Source organism: Lonchura striata, chromosome 7 (genome assembly GCF_046129695.1).
Source record: "Lonchura striata isolate bLonStr1 chromosome 7, bLonStr1.mat, whole genome shotgun sequence".
Classification (NCBI taxonomy): Eukaryota; Metazoa; Chordata; class Aves; order Passeriformes; family Estrildidae; genus Lonchura; species Lonchura striata.
Window position 1 is genome coordinate 30,455,184 of NC_134609.1, and position 18,335 is coordinate 30,473,518.

Here is an 18,335-nt window from a genome sequence, read left to right on the forward strand (position 1 = left end):
TTTGGAAGTTTTCTTCACAAATGCGGGTCAAAGTCAGTGTTTCCTGGGATCCAGAGCACCCCAGGGCAGACAGGGGGATATTTCCACAATTCCACAATTCCTGGGTTCCACAATTTCCTTTATTTTTGTTTTTATAACCCAAGATGAAAAATCATCTGCCTTTCCAGAGTTTCCTACCTGCACCTTCTGGAAAGGTTGACACGATGTTGTGTGTCCGAAGGAAAGGAGGGAGTGCACAGCCTGGATCTTGTCTCTTTTAGGTTCCACCTCTTTGTGTCCCTCTTTGTGTCCCTCTTTGTGTCCCCACCTGCCCAGGACACCCCTTCTCAGCCTTGCAGAAGGATGTTTTTGGGGTCACTGGGTGCTCAATGCATCACTCATCCCCCACCTCTGACACCTGCAGTGCTGGGAGCTGGAAGCCAAGGGCACAACCATGGCTTTTGTAATTCCAAGTGACCCCCAAATCACTTTTTGGGGGTATCTCCTGCCAGTGCTCATCAATTCTCACAGCAACTTCCAACAGTTTTCTCCTGCTGGCTGGAAAATAACCCAAAAAAAGCAGGGAGATATTTCATCCTCCTGAAGTTTTCTCACACTCCTGAGATCCTGACAATAACCTTCCCCCTCCACATTTTTCACTGCAAACGACAGCACAAAGTTGTTAATTCCTTATTAATAATTAGTTCCTTGTTAATAATTAATACCTAATTAATACCTTATCAAGAAACACGGGTAAAATCATATCCACCCCTCCTGCCTCCTGCTCCAGCTGGAATGACTCTTGAAATCCAAGGTGGATTTGGTGAATTTTTATTTTACTGATCCTGTTTCAGCTGCTCAGCCGAGTTTCCCTGTGCCAGGGAGATTTAGGGTTTTTGAGCCCCATCCTTGAAGGCAAAGGGGTTTTTCTCATAATTCTGGGATTATGAGGCTGGAAAACACCTCCAGCATCACCAAATCCATCCTCGTCACCCAGAGCAGAGCACAGAGATAAAGAGGGAAAAATCCCCCTGAAACATCTGGCTGTGAAATAAAAATAAAGAATAATCAAGAAATATAAAAAATCAAGAGCCAAAGGCTGATTTGTAGCTGGGGGGGATCCCACGAGGGGGGTGATGTTTGGATGTTTGGACCTGGATGTATTTCTGTGGCAGAAAAATCATCCAGCGCAAGGATGGAATTCTTAATGAAAGAAGAATTTCATTAAATCCTAATGGAAGGGGGGGAAACAATGGGAAAAAAAACCAAAAAAACCTCTGAAGAAATAAAAATAAATGCTGAGGAGCTGAGTGCTGCCCTGGAAATGGGGAGGTGGCAGCTGAAATGAGGCAATAATGGCTCTGCTGCTGCCCCCAGAGCATCTCCCAAAATAATTCACTGTTAATTAACTTTCCCTTTCCCCAGGGGATCTCAATGTCCCGTTGGTTTTTGACCTACAGAGAAAATGGGGTTTAATTCTCCTTCCTGTGTTTAAAGCCACTAGTGGGAGGTGAGGGAGATTTCTCTCCAGCCTGAGCTGGTTGTAAGGGAATTTCTGGGAATAAAAAGGAGTTTGTGATGTTCTGGTATCAGTCAGAACAAAAGAAGATTTACATCCCTTTGAATTTTATATTTTATTATCCTTGTCTGTGTTGGGGTTTCTTTAAGTGATGCTAAAGGCTTGTTTGAGGAACAAATTTTGGAAATATTTGGTGAGGGGAGTGCTCAACACTGAGCCCTGGGAAATCATCATTTCACATTTCCTTTTCTGCTGGAAACACTTTTTTGTTTTGCTTTTTGCTTTTTTTTTTTAAGTACTCCACACATAATTCCATTAGTGCTGGGCACATACTGGGATTTTTCTTGTCATAGGGATTTTTTTTTAAAGGGCATGTGCGCTCTTTGGGGATTTTTGATCTTTTTTATTATTTTGCACTAATTTATATAGATATATATAGCATTTTATAATAGGTTTATGTGTATTTATTTTGTTGATTTTGAGTTATAATTTATAGTTGGTCTTCTGTACAGAGAACTTTTTAATATTTTTGCCTATTTTTGTAGACTTCTTTTGTTAGTTTTAGAGTTTAAGGGTTGTTTTTATTTTTTTTATTTTAGAGATTATATTCTTCTTTCTTTAGCTGGGACAGTTTTATAAGTACAGTAAATTTAACAGACTAAATAGTATATTTTATTTATGTTAATAAGCTACTATGCAGTACATTTTATTTAATTTTAAATACTTTTTTTTACTCTGTTAAATTTCACTTTTTTTTTTAATGTGACATGGATTTTAAACTTTGGACAGGGCTCATCTCCACAGCTGAATTATATTTTTGCTGAGGCTGAAAGGACATGCCTGGGGCACCCCTTGGGGATGCAGTTTCCTCTTCCTTCCTGATGGGCCCCGTGAAATCCCAGATTTCCCTGGCTGAGGATGCCAAAGGACAATTCCAATTCCTGTTTTCCCCTCATTTCCAGAGCTCATTTGTGACCTCCTGCATTTCAGGATCATTCTTCTGTGCCAGGGCAGCAGCAGCTCTAATTCCCAAGCAAACATTGTCCTCCAGAGCCACGGATGAAATGCTCTGCTCTGACTTCTCTCCATCAGCAGCTGCTGGGGATAAATTACATTTTAATGATCCAGCCCCTGGTATTGGCATTATTAATTAGGCCAACGCCAGCCTTGCTCCTATTCTGCTTTCCCTGCTGCTGGCTTTGAGTGGAATTATTTCCCTGGCTGCTCAGGGGGGGTGGCTTTAAATGGAAAAAAGGCAGATTTAGAGGGATTTTTGGAAGGAATTGTTCCCTGGCAGTGCCCAGGGCCAGGCTGGAGGGGTTTGGAGCAGCCTGGGGCAGTGAAGGGTCCCTGGCCATGGCAGGGTGATTTTAATTCCCTCCCAACCCAAACAATTCCACAATTCCATAATTGTTGTCCCTTGAAGAACGAAAACCAAGTCACAGCCAAGGAGCAAAATTGTCTCCATTTCCCTGCAAGGGATGAAAAAACGGAATCTGCAACAAATCTTGACTAAATAGATAATTAAATTTTTAAACACTCTGGTGACTTCTTACACAATTCAGTCACAGCTGTTTGAAAGCCTTCAAGTGCTCCATTCTACTGCCCTGAAATATGTAACATATTAATATATATTAATAGTGTCTTATAATATATTACAGTATACTATATATAATAGATAATAATATACTATGTATAATATTATATTTTATGTAATTATGTATAAATATAATATTATATATTATGTATTTTTATAATTATAATATATATAATTATAATATGTATCATTATAATATGTATCATTATAATATATATAATTATAATCTATATATAATTATGAATCTATATATAATTATATAGAAAATATATTTGTTTCTGGTTCCATTTCTCTCTCAACAATGCCTGTCCCATTCCATGGCATTTCTAAATCAGCATTTCTTCTCTCAAAGCTTACACACAAATGTGTGTGATGTGAGCCTTCTATCAGGTTGGAAAATTTCTCTGTAAATCCATTTCCCACATTGCCCCGCGTTTCTTTATGGAAGTTTTTAGGCTGGTGTGCCACAAGAAGGAAGTTCTAAGTGTTGAAAATGCAGGGTTTTCATATATTTTCATATTTGCATCAAAATTCACAGTGGGCACGGGTCTGTGCACAAAAAGTGTGTCGGTCTCTCCTTTTTTTGGCTTTCAGAATTGCCAGGGAATATTTTCTGTTCAATTTTTTCTGTGTGATCAAGAGGCATGGTTGGGACTTCAGAGCTTCCCAGAGGGGGAAAAAAAAAAATTCCTCTTGAAATTGTTTTATACAGGTGTAATAAATCAATATAAATGATGGAATCAACCTCTGGGCTCCATTCTTGCAAGTCCATGCCAGGGAGCATTTCATGGGATAAGTGATGACATCTTCCTTAGAGAAAAGAAGGGTGAAGTGAATTATCTACAGAAAAGGTCAATGTTCCCTGGCTCTCCTTTAAAAATCTATTTGAGGAAAACCAAAATGTGCTGCCCTTCTCAAGTCCTTGCTTACACCTGGCTCTGTTTGCCTGCTGCAGCTCTCTGATGAAGGACTGGGATTCTCTCCTGCATCTTGCATTTTCCCACCAGCCTTACTTGTGCAATAAATTGCCTAAAATCTGTTCTCAACCTGCATTTCATTAAAAAATAGCTGAAAAGTCCCCCCAGAATTAACCAGAAGCTGCAGCTCCTTCTCCTTTGTTTTCAATAATGGAAGTTTTTCCAGATTAGAAGGAGTCACCCTCCGGCTGCAGAGAAATAATTTGAATTTCCCCTCGCTGGCAGGATCCTTTTCCATCTGTGGGCAGATTTCATTCATTATCTCACATTAAACCCAGAGGTGTTATTAAAATCCAGTATAATTTCAGATCTGCAGGGAGCTCAGTGATAGATGTAAGAAAAGAGGCTGAAAATGACATTTAAATCTTCATTGATGTGGCCATTTCAATGGGGCTTTGAATTACATTTTTGTGTTTTCTCACCTGTGCAAAGTTTCATTTTCAGCGAAGTGCTGGAAAAATAAATCCAGTTTATTTCAAAATGCAGGAAATAAAAAAGTAAAAAAAAAGGCACTTGGGTGGGTTCTGGTTTATTTTCTTGGGGATTTAACAGAGGCAGCACATCACTGATGTATCAACCACTGAGAAAGTCTCTCTTCCTTATAGCCAGGGAAGAAATAATCATATTTTTATGAAATGGTTTTTGAATGATACAGTTCTATTCTTATTTGAGAGGATGGTTTTGCTCACACTTGTATGATCAAGAAATATAAGTGAACGTTGCCTTGGTTACCTTTGCAAAACTCCGGTTTTTTACCCTTGTTTGTCAGATCTGTCCTGTATAAAATCCCATTTTATTCTTGAATCTGTACTTCTGACCATTTTTAATCAATAACTTTGTTAATTCTAATTATATTTTTTAATATTGTATTTGCCCTGTCCTCTTGGCTTTTTTGGGGTAAGTTTCCTCTTATATATATATATATATATATATATATATCATAATATTGGGAATGAGCCAAAAACTTTTCCCAGGAGCCCACCACTCTGTTCCATCCCCTTGTGCTCATTCCCACAGAGTTAGGATGTCAATTAGAGGCTTAAAAATCAATTTAATTTGGGAAATACTTGTTCTTTTGGTGAGTTTTGAGGAGGTGCAATCAAATATTCCTTGGCAAGTCGAGTTGGGAAAGTTCTCCCTGTCCCTCCCTGCCTTTCTCTCCGTCCACTTTGCATCCAAATAAACCAGGAATGCAAAGCCAAGGAATCCTAGGAAGGAGCCTGCTGCCCTCTCATGGCTCCCGGAGCAAACAGCCGGCAGAAAAATGGGAATAAAAAGCTGGGAGCATCCTCCTGCTCCAGCAAAATTCCCTTTCCAGGCACAGGAGCAGGACAGGAAGGGCTGACTCCATGTCCTGAGTTATTCCAGGGAATGCTGTTGGCTGGGATTTATTTCCTAATTTTTCAGTTCTTTCTCTTCCTAGAGGTTGTTTTGGTGTGGTTTGGGCACCGCAGGAACTGCTCCTCCAGCAGAAAATCCTTAATTCCTGGAAATGCCAATAATTCCCTGGGATAACTGGGGGGTTCAGGATTCCATCCCTGGAAGCGTCCAGGGCTGGTTGGATAATGAGATGATAAACTGAGTTATCAGGAACTGCCTGGATTTGGGAGCTCCTGCTCTATATTGAAATAGAAAATAAGAAAACTCTGGAATTCCCCATTCCTGAAGGGAAAAGGCTGCTCAGGAGCCAGCCAGGACAGGGATGAACAGCAGGAATTCAAACTGCCCAGGAACCAAGGGGTTGTGCACTTCCAGGCTGAAGGAGGGAGAAAAAATGGGAAAAGGAGGAAAAAATTATTGCTCCTCCTGGATTATTCTGATTTTCCATCTCTTCACCAGACCCCTCTGAACTTTCTAGAGCTGGAATTCTTCCTCCTCCTGGATTATTCTGATTCCATCCCTCCACCAACCCCTTTTAGTTTTCCAGAGCTGGAATTCTTGTCCCTCCTGGATTATTCTGACTCCATCACTCCACCAGACACCTCTGAGCTCTCCAGAGCTGGAATTCCTGCTCCTCCTGGATTATTCTGACTCCATCACCCCACCAGACACCTCTGAGCTCTCCAGAGCTGGAATTCCTGCTCCTCCTGGATTATTCTGACTCCATCCCTCCACCAAGCCCCTCTGGGCAGAGCTGTGGCGTGTGGCAGATGCTGACTGGCCCAACACTGGCAGATGAATGCAGAAACTGTGAACATTTTTGCAGCCAAAGCACAACTGGCAAATGTTTGGCTCCACCATGACGTTTCCAAGCCCTCCCCAGCACTTCCAGGCACACAAAGATCAGCCCTGATTTTTTTGACCTCAAGTCTCAGAAACCCTCTTTTATTTTTTATTCCTCACTCTGCCCTCAGCACCCTTTTAAGAGGGATGGGAAATCCCTTTGCTTTGGTTCCTTTGAAGGAGCTCAGCTGCACAAAGTGCTGGCTGCTTTCATCTCCAAACTTTATTTTTGTGACGTAAATAGTGAGGATTCACCTCTTGTATTCACTTCATCCCCTCTTCAGAATGCTTTTTCATCTCCACGAGCACGTCTTGTATCACAGGACAGATACAGAGCGTGACTGAAAAATCGCACTGGAAAGGAAAAGGAGTTTTTTTTTCTTTTTAAAGGAATAATAAAGTCTCTGCTGGCTGCAGAGGTGAGGGACAAAGGGGCAGAAGTGCTGAACACGTGCTCTGAGCAGGATTTTGCACTTTGGATCTGTCCCAAGGTCCCACTGCTCATTCCTTGGGAGCAAGGAGAAGGGAGCTGCACTCCTGGGCAGTGCTGCAGCCTTTGTGAGCACATTAAATACTCCTCAGCCCGGGCAAAGGGGCCAGAAATCATCCCTGATAACCCAGCTGGGGACTTTGTACAGGCAGAGATTTGTGCAGAGGGGCTGGGCACACCTGCCCGAGGTGTGGCTTTGCCCTTGGCTCTTGGCAGTGCTTTTCCTGCAGGATTTTCCTGCTCTTTCTGTACATTAATAGCCTGTGGAGACCGGGTTTCTCTGCTGTCGTGGCACTGTGGAATCATTTATGTTGGAAAATCCATGGAGTCCAGCCACTCCTCAGCAGTGCCCAGGCCACCAGTGGCCCGTGTCCCCAAGTGCCACCTCCACAGGGCTTCAAAGCCCCCCAGGGATGGGGACTCCAGCTCTGTGTCCTGATGGTTTTGCTGCCATGCCCAGGAGCCTCCAGAGCTGCAGGAGATCCCTGAGCAGAGCACGGAGAGAACGGAGCAGCAGCACCTCGGTGACCATTCCTCCTCATCCCAAGGGATGCTGCTGTGCTCTGTCCCTCGAGATCCCAAATCCCACACCCCAAAAACCACGGCTTTGATCTTCCTGCTCGGGCCAGCAGGCAGCTAAAATCAAAAGTGGCTTTTGTGTCCTCAAAACAACCCGGGAATTGAAGTGTGCACACAGTTCAGAGCAAATGGAAATTTGCTGGCCACACTAAAGTCCTCTTCCTTCAAACCCCCTTTTCCAAAGTGTCCTTAAAACAGAATAACATCCTTTGGTGCATTTTCTATGGGTCTTTCCTGCTCTTTCTTCTTGGAATATCTGGCATGGTCATAGAAATAGATGATGATGATAGAAGCAATGTTCAGGAAAAGGATGAGCAGCATGATCCAGTAGGAATATCCATAGTTGTGTGTGGATCCAAGGTGGGTCTGCAGGGAGCTGGAACAGCTGTGGGCCAGCTCTTCAGACAGGCTGTTCCCTTCCACGTTCACAGGGAAAAGGATCATGGCTATGAGGATGAGGACTCCTGGGAAACAGAAATACAAATTTAGAGGAGGAACTGTAGTGCTATTTGTGTAGTGACATATTATATTTATTATATTATATTATTACATTACATTACATTACATTACAATACATTACATTATATTATATTATATTTATTATTTTCTGCTTTAATCCTTGTCCTAGTCCAGGGATTTTAATCAATTTATATATTATATTAATTCTATTCTATTCTATTCTATTCTATTCTATTCTATTCTATTCTATTCTATTCTATTCTATATTATTTATGGTATTACATCACATAACATTAATTATTATGTTCTGCTTTAATCCTTGTCCTAGTCCAGGGATTTTAATCAATTTATCTAATATTATATTTTATTGTATTGTATTATGTTACATTACGTTATTTATTATATTCTGCTTTAATCTTTGTCCTAGTCCAGGGATTTTAATCAATTTATATAATATTAACAATGACTAAACTATGGGGGCATTTAAAGAATTTTTGCCCCCCCCCCCCCAATAGTGTCTGACAGGTGTTTTGATATAGGAAATGATATAATCTAGAATTATTCAATTCTCGCTGATTATTCTTAGATAAGGCCATCTAATTCAATTTTTTTAAAATTTAATTTAGTGCTGCTGAGTATTGTGTATTCACCCCTTTGGTGATTTGTAAATGTCTCTTTGATATGAGCCCAAATTCATGGATGGGCAGTCTCACAGTTGGATAAAATCAAAACAGCTGGATAAAATATCACGGCTGGATTGATATCACAGCTGGATTGATATCACAGCTGGAAAAATGTCACAGCTGGATAAATACCACAGCTGGACAAAGCCCTGAGCAGCCTTGTCTGTGCTGAGGAGTGGCCTGAGAGCTGAGACTGGAGACCTGTTCTTTACAACTGGAATTATTGGATGAGTCTGGGGTAAGCCAAAATGTGATGTCTTATTAGATCTGGGTTTATTTCTTACAGCCTCCCAAATGTAAAAGTTCAGTGCTTTGACATTTATCTGAATATTGCTGTTGCACCTCTGCTTTCCTCGTGCCAACAGAGCTGTGATCTCTGAATTTTGCTGGAACAGTTCCATTCCTCCTCTCCAGGCACTATTGTAAATGCAGGAGAACCCAATGGGAGGAAATGCTGGTGTCTGACTCCATTCAGAAGGCTGAATGATTTCTTTATTAGAACTATGCTAAAATACATGAATATGCTATATAAAAGGAAGATACTAAAACTACATACTACTTTAACACAACTCGTGACCCTCTCTGAGAGTGCAGCCTCAGGTGGGTTGGATTGGATTGGGTTGGATTGGGTTGGATTGGATTGGATTGGGTTGGGTTGGATTGGATTGGGTTGGATTGGATTGGATTGGATTGGATTGGATTGGATTGGATTGGATTGGGTTGGATTGGATTGGATTGGATTGGATTGGATTGGATTGGATTGGATTGGATTGGATTGGATTGGATTGGATTGGATTGGATTGGGTTGGGTTGGATTGGGTTGGATTGGATTGGATTGGGTTGGATTGGATTGGGTTGGATTGGATTGGATTGGGTTGGATTGGATTTGCCATCAGGCTCAAACAATCCTCACCAGAATCCAACCAAGCAATCACCCCAGGTAAACAATTCTCCAAACACATTCCACATAGGAAAAACAAGGAGCAGAAATAGAAATTGTTTTCTCTTTCATTTCTCTCTGTGCACCTCTATGAAAATCCTGAGAGGGAGAGAAATGTGCTTGCCACACAGGTGCCTCATCCAAGCCCAGCTCACGCTGAAAAAGCTTCACTTTTTATTCAGTAGGAGAATTAGGAACCTCCAGGATGACCTCCCACATGAAATAATTCCTGATGTCCCATAAAAATTACCCCACAGCAAAATGACCTTCCAGGTCTCATCACTTGCAGGGCTGTTAAAAGTAACCCCAGCCCTCAGGCAGCACAAGAATTTGTTTTCTCCCCAATATTTATTTTGGCCAGCCCACGGTTCTTTCATTTCAGACAGGGCTTGCAGGTTCAGGAAACCCTTCCCATGGGATGAGACAATGATCTGCTTGTCTCAGAAGTGAATAATTGTCTAATTAAGCTTTGCTCACTTTTCCTTCTGTGCTTCACAGCTGTTTCAGCATCTGTGTTAAAAAACGGGTGATTTGTACTCCTCCACCTGTACTTGGAATAATTCAGATTGTCTGCACTGTTCCCTTCCCACCAAGCTCTGGTTTTGTCCCCAGGACAGGCTGATGCTGCTGGGGACACATTTTCCTGAAGAGCTTTGCAAGGCCAAAATACCCGTGCTGAAATACTCTGTAATCAGATGTGTTAAAATGAAAATAATTCAAGTGCAAACCCATTATCAGAGGAACACCTAAACCTCTGGAGTCTGAGTGTGAGACTCGCAGCTCTAATGAGTCAGCAGCTCCACCCTTTTTTTAATGATTAATGAGTTTAAATTTATTTTCACCTGTGAATTTTTATTTTTTAAAGAGAAAAATCATTATTGTCATGGCTCACTCCTCCGAAGTGCTGCCTCCCTACAAATACTACCATATAAATATTATTTTATTGCTATAAAATGTATTTTAATCATATTTAAAAGAGGCTTTTCAGGTGTGCCAGGAGTCACAGTTAAAAACCAAATCCAGAGAGCAGAACGCATTTCCAGCTGTTTCTTCTTGCAGCTCAATGCTCCTTAATGTCAGAATATATAAATATTATGTTATCTATTTAAAAAATAGATAAAAATATATATTCTATATAATATAGATTATATAGTAATAGGATATATTCTATATATAGATTATATACATATAATATATTCTAGATATTATATAGTAATAGAATATATAATAAATAGTATATTATATTCAATACATAATATAATAAATATACTATACTATACTATACTATGCTATAATATAATAAATATAATAATATAATAGTCTATAATATAATAGCATATAATAATATATAATTTAATAGTATATGATCTATATCTATTAAAATATATTTTATATATGTAAATAATATTATATATAAGTATATAATATAATAGTATTTATTAGTATACAATATAATAGTATAGTATAGTATAGTATAGTATAGTATATAATATAATAGTATATGATCTATACCTATTATATTTTATATATAAATTAATATATATAAATTATATACACAAATAATTTATATATATAATATATTATTTATATATAACATATATTATATATAAATAATATATTTTATATAAAAATTATATTTAATAAATAACATATACATATACTATAATACAAAATATATAACAGCATAAACAATATTTTTCTATGTATAATAATATATTTTTCTATATATAAATAATTTATCTATATAATATACATAAGGAGTATATGTAAATAGAACAGATGTAAGTATTGTAATGGCACTGACCACACAGGGAGTTCCAGGTGTAGACCCCGACGGGCCCCAGGAAGGTCTGGTAGGGGTTGCTGACGGCGTTGGTGCAGGTGAAGGCAGAGCTGAGCAGGGAGCCCAGCAGGGCCAGCACCAGCACCACGATGGTGGCCACGGTCAGGCTGCTGCTCCTGCTGCTGCTCAGGGCCTCGGAGACTGCAACACAGCGGGGACAGAGCACAGGTGATGCCTGGGATTTTAGGTTTCCTGCTTTTCAGATCCTGTGGTGCTTTCTGTGTGACTCTGAACTGCACAGAAAGTGTAGTTGGTCATTGTGGGAATCCAGAGCTTCCCTCTGGCTGCCCTGGGAGGGGTCAGGAACCCCCTGGACAGAGCCCCCAGAGACACTGGCTGTGATCTCTGCCCATGGAAAAGAGTTTTCAACCTTACAGGATCAATTACCAGCTCTGAGTGTTTGATATCAGTAATAATTAAGTGTGGCACGGGTGCAAAAGTAAAATTTTAGGATTCTAGATGAGGGGTCCAAAGGGGACAAGCTGGAGGAAATTGGGTGTGTCTGTCCTTTTTCTCCTTCTTCACGCCCTCCATGTCTCACTGTGGTGTTGGCATTTTTCTGTTGGTTCAGGCTGGGGACACACTGTCCAACGTAGGTGACAGATATTGGCACGTTCTTGTAAATGCAGCCCAGGGAGTTTCTGGTATTTAATGTTTGTCACATCCCACTGAGGGCAGAGCCCCACACGCTGCCCTGCAGGACAGAGCTGGGCAGGGCAGGAGAACATGTTAGACATAAACAGAATAAACAACGTTGGAACCACAGGCTCCCTGTTCCAATGCTTCACCACCCTTTTTCTGGGAGCAAACTTTCCCAAATCTCCAGTCTAACCCCCTCTGGCACAAGCTGGGGCTGTCTCCTTGATGCCTTTTCCAGGGCTGAGCTTTGTGGGCACGTGGCCCTGATCCCAAATCCTGCTCCCTCTCCTTTTTCCCAGCTTGTTCCCAGATCATTCCCTGCTGTAGTTCCATGGCTCTTGTGGTCAATCCCTTCAGAACTGTCACCAATTTTTGCCTAAATCCAGTTCCTCGCTAAATTGCTGGTAACAAGAGACTCAACCCCAAATGCAGTACCCTCAAAGTGTATTTTGTTGAGCTGAATTATTTCCCTCCTCTCAATTTAAAGATTGAAAAGGCAGCTCTAATGTGCTTTATGTTGCAGCAAATACAGTGACAACATTTTGGAGCTCTGTTCAGTGTTGTGAGAGACAGACTTCAGTAGGAAAATTCCCTTTCTGTGCTGTTCTTGAACAGAGCCATTATTGCAAAATATTCAGGTAGTGCATAACTGGGAGAAATCACAGCAGGAAAAAAAAAAAGAGTGAAAACCTCAGAAAGAGGAATAAACATAATAAAAAGAGCTGCTGGCGAGGAATGAAAAGGAGAATTCCTTTCACGTTTTATCTAATACTGCAGTGCAAGTTAATTTCTGCTCGAGGCATTTGCAGGTAAGGATGTGCTATGGAAATCAGTTGTAAATTTAAGCAATTTTCTTGGAAGAAAAGGGAAGCAGGGCAGCCAGGGGATATCACTCAATGGAATGGAAGTGAGCAGGTTGTACCCTGCACTCGGGCTGAAGCAGCCTGGCCATCACCTGTGATCTATTTCTTGAAGAAGAAATAAGTCTGGAGCCAAATCAGACAGGCTTGTGTAATTTCCCCCTGGCAGCCTCACTTCATTTCATCTCTCAGAACATCTCCAGAACTGCCTGGCTACACCTCTTGCACCCCCTAATTGATCTTGTTTCTGTCTGGCTGAGCTGCAGTTTAGGGGGTGGCATTTTGGCAGCCTCCAGCAGTTGTAGCTGTGTCTGCAACAGCTCAAGGCTGAGGGCTTGAAAGAAAATGCTCTTTTCACAGCAGCTGATTTTTAAAAATCCCTAAATAAAGCAGTCTGTGCAAACAGAAGGAGTCTCCTGCAGCTGATCTATTTGAGTGGGATGAAACTCAAATATTTGGAGTGGTAACCTGCAGCTGGATAACCTCTGGATCTGTGTGAAACAATTTTAGGATGAAAACAGGGTTTAGTCAGATTTCTCCTTAATTTCCTGTAACTTCTTTCAGTTTTCATCCTTTATTCTTACATGTTTGGGTAGGATTTCCCAGACTTTCACTGAGCTCTGTCAGCCTTTCCAGCAGCTTTTACAGCTCTGCAATCACCCATGACACATCAGGAATTAATCACTGAAAAAAGCCAAAACAAACAAACAAAAAATCCAGAGGAGGGTTCAACAGAGCTTCCCACTTTTCAGGAGATGCCTGGAAATTGGTGAGAACACGAATGAATTCCAGCCATTTCCAAGGTTTTTTTCTTATGTATTTCAGAATATGTTTAAGTTTTGTCATATATTTTAGATATATTTAAGTTAGGAAGTGAAATGATTCCTCTGTTCTGTAGTAAATTTGGAAATACTTCCTTGGGTGTTGTTGGCCTTGCTGGCTGCCAGCAGTTGGATAAATCCTGACGTTCCAGACTCCCTGGGTGTGGTTCTTCCTGAGCCTGGCTCAACCTCCACGTGTTTGACTTGGAGCAGTCAGAGCTGTGCCCAAACCTTCCCTGACTGGCATTTTACTCCTACTCTAGGACAAATCATTCAAACAGCTCAGGAAGGCTCTGAGGAGTTTGGTTATTAAATAACTTTTGCATTCTGCCATCCCCAGAGCCTGGGGAGTGGCTGCAGTGATTTATTGTTCTATTAAGGCTGGGAAAGAGCCACCCTGGCTGGGCACTCCATGCACAGGGCACTGCCAGAAATTACATTTCTTTGTCTTTCATCTTTATGCTTGGAAATGCCTTTGAATGTTGTGGTTTCTAGAGAAATAAGTTGGTTTTTTGTAAAGGCTGTTGATGATCTGCTTTTAAATGGACACTGATAAAAGACAGCCTGGGCTATTGCTGAAAATAATCCCAAGTTCTTGACTTTGATTTACCCTTCAGGGACTGTCCTTCTTTCCCACACCCAAATATGACAATGCCATTTGAGAAATGCACGTGGGGTGCACAGCAGAGCCCCCAGGCAGGGCACAGCTGCTTTTAAATCATGCTGTGATTTTAGGGGTTGTTTAGAACTCCTCTTGTTGATGTCTGAAATGTTGGAATGGAGAAAGGTCAGCACTTTGCTCCTCCATAGCACTGGAAATCCATTTATTTAAGGATATCAGCACAGGAAATGCATCTCCTGCCTTAGGAGGACAGGAATATAAATGAATTTGGATATGAAGAGAGAAGGTATGGAATTCTAGGAAGTATTTTTCCTATTTCAATTGTATATGGAATAGAATGATTGAACAGACTGGTTTGGGTGGGAAGGGACTTTAAATCCACCCAGTGCCATCCCTGCCATGGCAGGGACACCTCCCACTGTCCCAGGAGCTCCAGCCCCAGTGTCCAACCTGGCCTTGGGCACTGCCAGGGATCCAGGGGCAGCCACAGCTGCTCTGGGCACCTGTGCCAGCCCAGCACCCTCCCAGGGAAGGATTAATTTAGCCAATAATATAAAACATGATAATCATGCTTGTTCTAGAGCTCAAGAATTAATTTCAAGTCAGTTCTTCTCATTCTGGATAGCTTCCTGACAGAACCAGTGAGGGATGTGGGAAAACCCAAATTTAGATTATTGATAAAACATCACTTTCCTTCAGCAGCTATGGAAGGAAACTCACAGATCCAGAAGCTGATTTTGTTAATCCCTAAATAACTGATGGGGAGAGTTGATAAACACAAATGATAAACACAAAACCCCAACCTGGTGAGGGAAAACCCCACCCCACCAATGCAGACCATGCAAAGAAATGAAACCCTTCACTGATACCAGAGTGCTGTGAGTTCATTTCATTAATTCTAATTAAAATCTATCTGGTGGTAACACCCAGGCCCTGGGACTGGGCTGTGGGAGCTGCTTTAGACAAAGGCAGGGCACAATCCCTGGGCTGCAGCCAACCTGGAACCTCCCCTGCCATCCCCAGGGCAGGATTCCACCTTTCCCACAGAGCCCAATTCAAATCAGCCAGAGCTGCCCACATGGCTCAAGGTTTGGGGCTTCAGCCAACTACAACCACATAGCAATGATTTTATTTATTTATCATTATTAACTGTTCTAAAAATCACTTTGGTTATTCTGCTGTGACTGTAATAAAACAAGATGGAATGATTTGGGATTTTGTACTTGTTATGTAACAATACCAATCCAAGCTCCACCTCTGGCTGGGAATGCTCCTGTGCTCAGGGTTTCGTGAGAACGGGAATGAAATGGAATCCAGTCAAACGTGGGGACTGGTTTGTGTAACACAGCTCTGCCACCGTGGGAATTCAGGTGCTTCTGAGGTGCAACTTCAGGAATAAATTAGGCTGGGCAAGAGCCTAATTTATTAGGCTGGAGGTTTCGACCTGCTGTGCTGGGACATCTCACAACAGCTTACCAAAAAATGAAATTATTTCTTAAAGAATCTTAAAATCACAGATTGGTTTGGGTTCAAAGGGACCTTAAATCCTATCCAGGGCCGTCCCTGCCATGGCAGGGACCCCTCCCACTGTCCCAGGCTGCTCCAACCCCAGTGTCCAGCCTGGCCTTGGGCACTGCCAGGGATCCAGGGGCAGCCCCAGCTCCTCTGGGCACTTGTGCTAGTCTTTATATCTAATTTAAATCCATATCTCATATTTCAAAATTACTTGACCTGCTCCTATTTTTGGTAACTTTATTTTTGAATGGCTTTTCTCCCTTTTCCCGTGTGTCACCATCATTATTGCTCTGAATTTGATGAGGCAGCAAGGCAGATAAAATAAGTGCAAACCCTTGATCTTTCAGGTTTATCTACCCTTGGGTGTTGTTTTGTGTGTTTTGTTCTTTTTCCTACAGCAGCCTTCAAACATTTCTCTATCAAAACCGTGCTAATTCAGTAGCAAAATGTTTAAAGTCAAAACAATAAATTAACATAATGAAATTGGAAGGTGAATTAGGTTTGTAAATCCCCTTGTTAACTGATGAGTGTTGCTTTTCTGTTCCTCACTGAACTTCCGAAAATCAAAGTCAGTTTTACAGAAAGCTCCCATTTTGTGGTTTTTTTTTTCCCTTGTTCCAAGGTGCAGGCCATGATCACAAGTAGTAAGTTGTTATTGTTGAATTTCTGTGCTTTTTTGGGGGGTCTTATTTTATACCACTTAAATCCCCCACTTCAATTCTTGTTCTCACTCAAAATATTGTGAGATGGATACATCCATCAGCGGTATGAGTAAGAAGATCTTGGGCTTGGGTTGGATTCTGGGAAGGAATTCCTCCCTGTGAGGGTGGTGATGCCCTGGAATGGGTTTCCAAGGGAGGTTGTGACTGCTCCTGGATCCCTGGAAGTGTCCAAGGCCACTCCAATTCCTTCCCAGTATCCAATCCAAACCTGAGACCTTCTTACTCATGCCGCTGACGGACGTATGCATCTTACAGTAGTTTAAATCATTTTGAAATATGAGATATGGATTTAAATTAGATATAAAGACTGTCACTGGTGCCCAGAGCAGCTGGGGCTGCTCCTGGATCCTTGGAAGTGCTCCTGGCCAGGCTGGAGCACCCTGGGACAGTGGAAGGTGTCCCTGTCACGGCAGGGGTGGGAATGGATGGGATTTAAGCTCCCTCCAAACCCAAGCCAGTCTGGGATGCTGTGATCCATTCCTGGTGTACAGCACTTACCTTGGAAGGTGGTTTTGGACACCTGGAGTCCTGCATCCACAAACTGCTCGCAGGTGCCCCGGAAGAGGCCGTAGGTGAGGCTGACGGTGACGGTGGAGCCGGTGCGCGAGAACCGAACCTCGCTGCTCACCCACCGCGGGGTGGCCAGCACCACGCAGATCACCACGAAGGAGCTCACACAGGTACAGAAAGCAGAGGCAAACATGGAGGTTTTCTTCCTGGATGGCATCTTTCCCCGGATTTCCCCCCCACTTCAGAGGATTTGGTTCCCTTCAGTCCCGTGTACCATGGGGGTGATTCCTCCTCGGCGCTGTCCGAGCGCCGAGTCGTTCTGGTAAACTTTAAGCAAACAGCTGTGGCAATAAAAATGTAAAATGATGGAACTTTGTCCTGGGGAGAAGGTGTTGCCACGGTGACAACCAAAGCAGCCTGGCAAAGGCCGCTGGAATTGTCCATGGATGATTTATGGTCCTTGCCAAAGCGTCGCTTCCCGGATCCCGGCTCGGGATTCACCCAGAGCCTGGAGCTGGCACCTTCCAGCTCCTCCTGGGACACTTCTTCCTCTTCAAATCCTGACAGCCAGGCTGGAATCTGCCAATCTACATCTAATCTCTAGCTAATGTGTTGTGATAAAGTTGTAAAATGTTCCTTCTCTCCTCAAATTGCCCAACCATCCCTTTGGGAAATCTCTTCATCCTTCAAATTTCAGAAAACATGGTGTTGACCTTGGGTTTCGGTGGTGGGAGGAGGTTCTGTCTACTGTCAATAGGTTATTTTCTAGGAAATACCTCTAATTTCTAATTAAATACCCCTAATTCCTAATTAAATTCCATGTATTTTCAGAGAATAGCTCCTTCCCTTTTGCTTTTTGTCAGGGAGGAAACAAATACTTTGAGCAGGGCTTCATTTCTGGGAAACAGTGGATACATGCAGGGAGAATTCCTGGAAAAAATCTGTTCTGGACTAGAAAACAAAGGAATTGATTCATTTTTTTTTGATCCCCAGCTGACCTAAACAGTGACCAGAGAGCACAATTTCAGACAGAAGCTTCATTGCTTAATGACAAGACTGGAGCCAAATTTCAAGAATTTGAAATAAACTCAGTCCCCATTTTCTTTGGCCTGAAACCTACAACATAAATTAATAATTTATTGTCAGTGTAGAGTAACAGAGATTCCATTAGCTTTTATTTCTATTAATTATAATGTAATTATCCCACTTCATACTGAAGGCTTGCTCCTGGATCATCCAGAGCTTTTGAATGAACCTTTAGGGCACAATCTGCTTCCATCAGCCTGTGGAGTTCTTGTCCTGAAGCTCCTCTGCTGTGTCCTGTGATGACAGGGAGAGATTCCTGAATTTTTTATGA

General features: G+C 41.9%; 1 protein-coding gene across 1 annotated transcript; it reads right to left on the bottom strand.

Moving 5' to 3' along the window:
* Positions 1-7,553: 7,553 nt before the first annotated feature.
* On the bottom strand, positions 7,554-17,195 carry CLRN3 (clarin 3). The gene is made up of 3 exons (XM_021526384.2): positions 16,967-17,195; positions 11,251-11,430; positions 7,554-7,828 (listed from the first exon to the last, which is right to left on the bottom strand). Exons 1-3 carry the CDS (start codon positions 17,193-17,195, stop codon positions 7,554-7,556), a joined length of 684 nt encoding a protein of 227 aa, XP_021382059.2.
* Between the last annotated feature and the right edge of the window lie 1,140 nt (positions 17,196-18,335).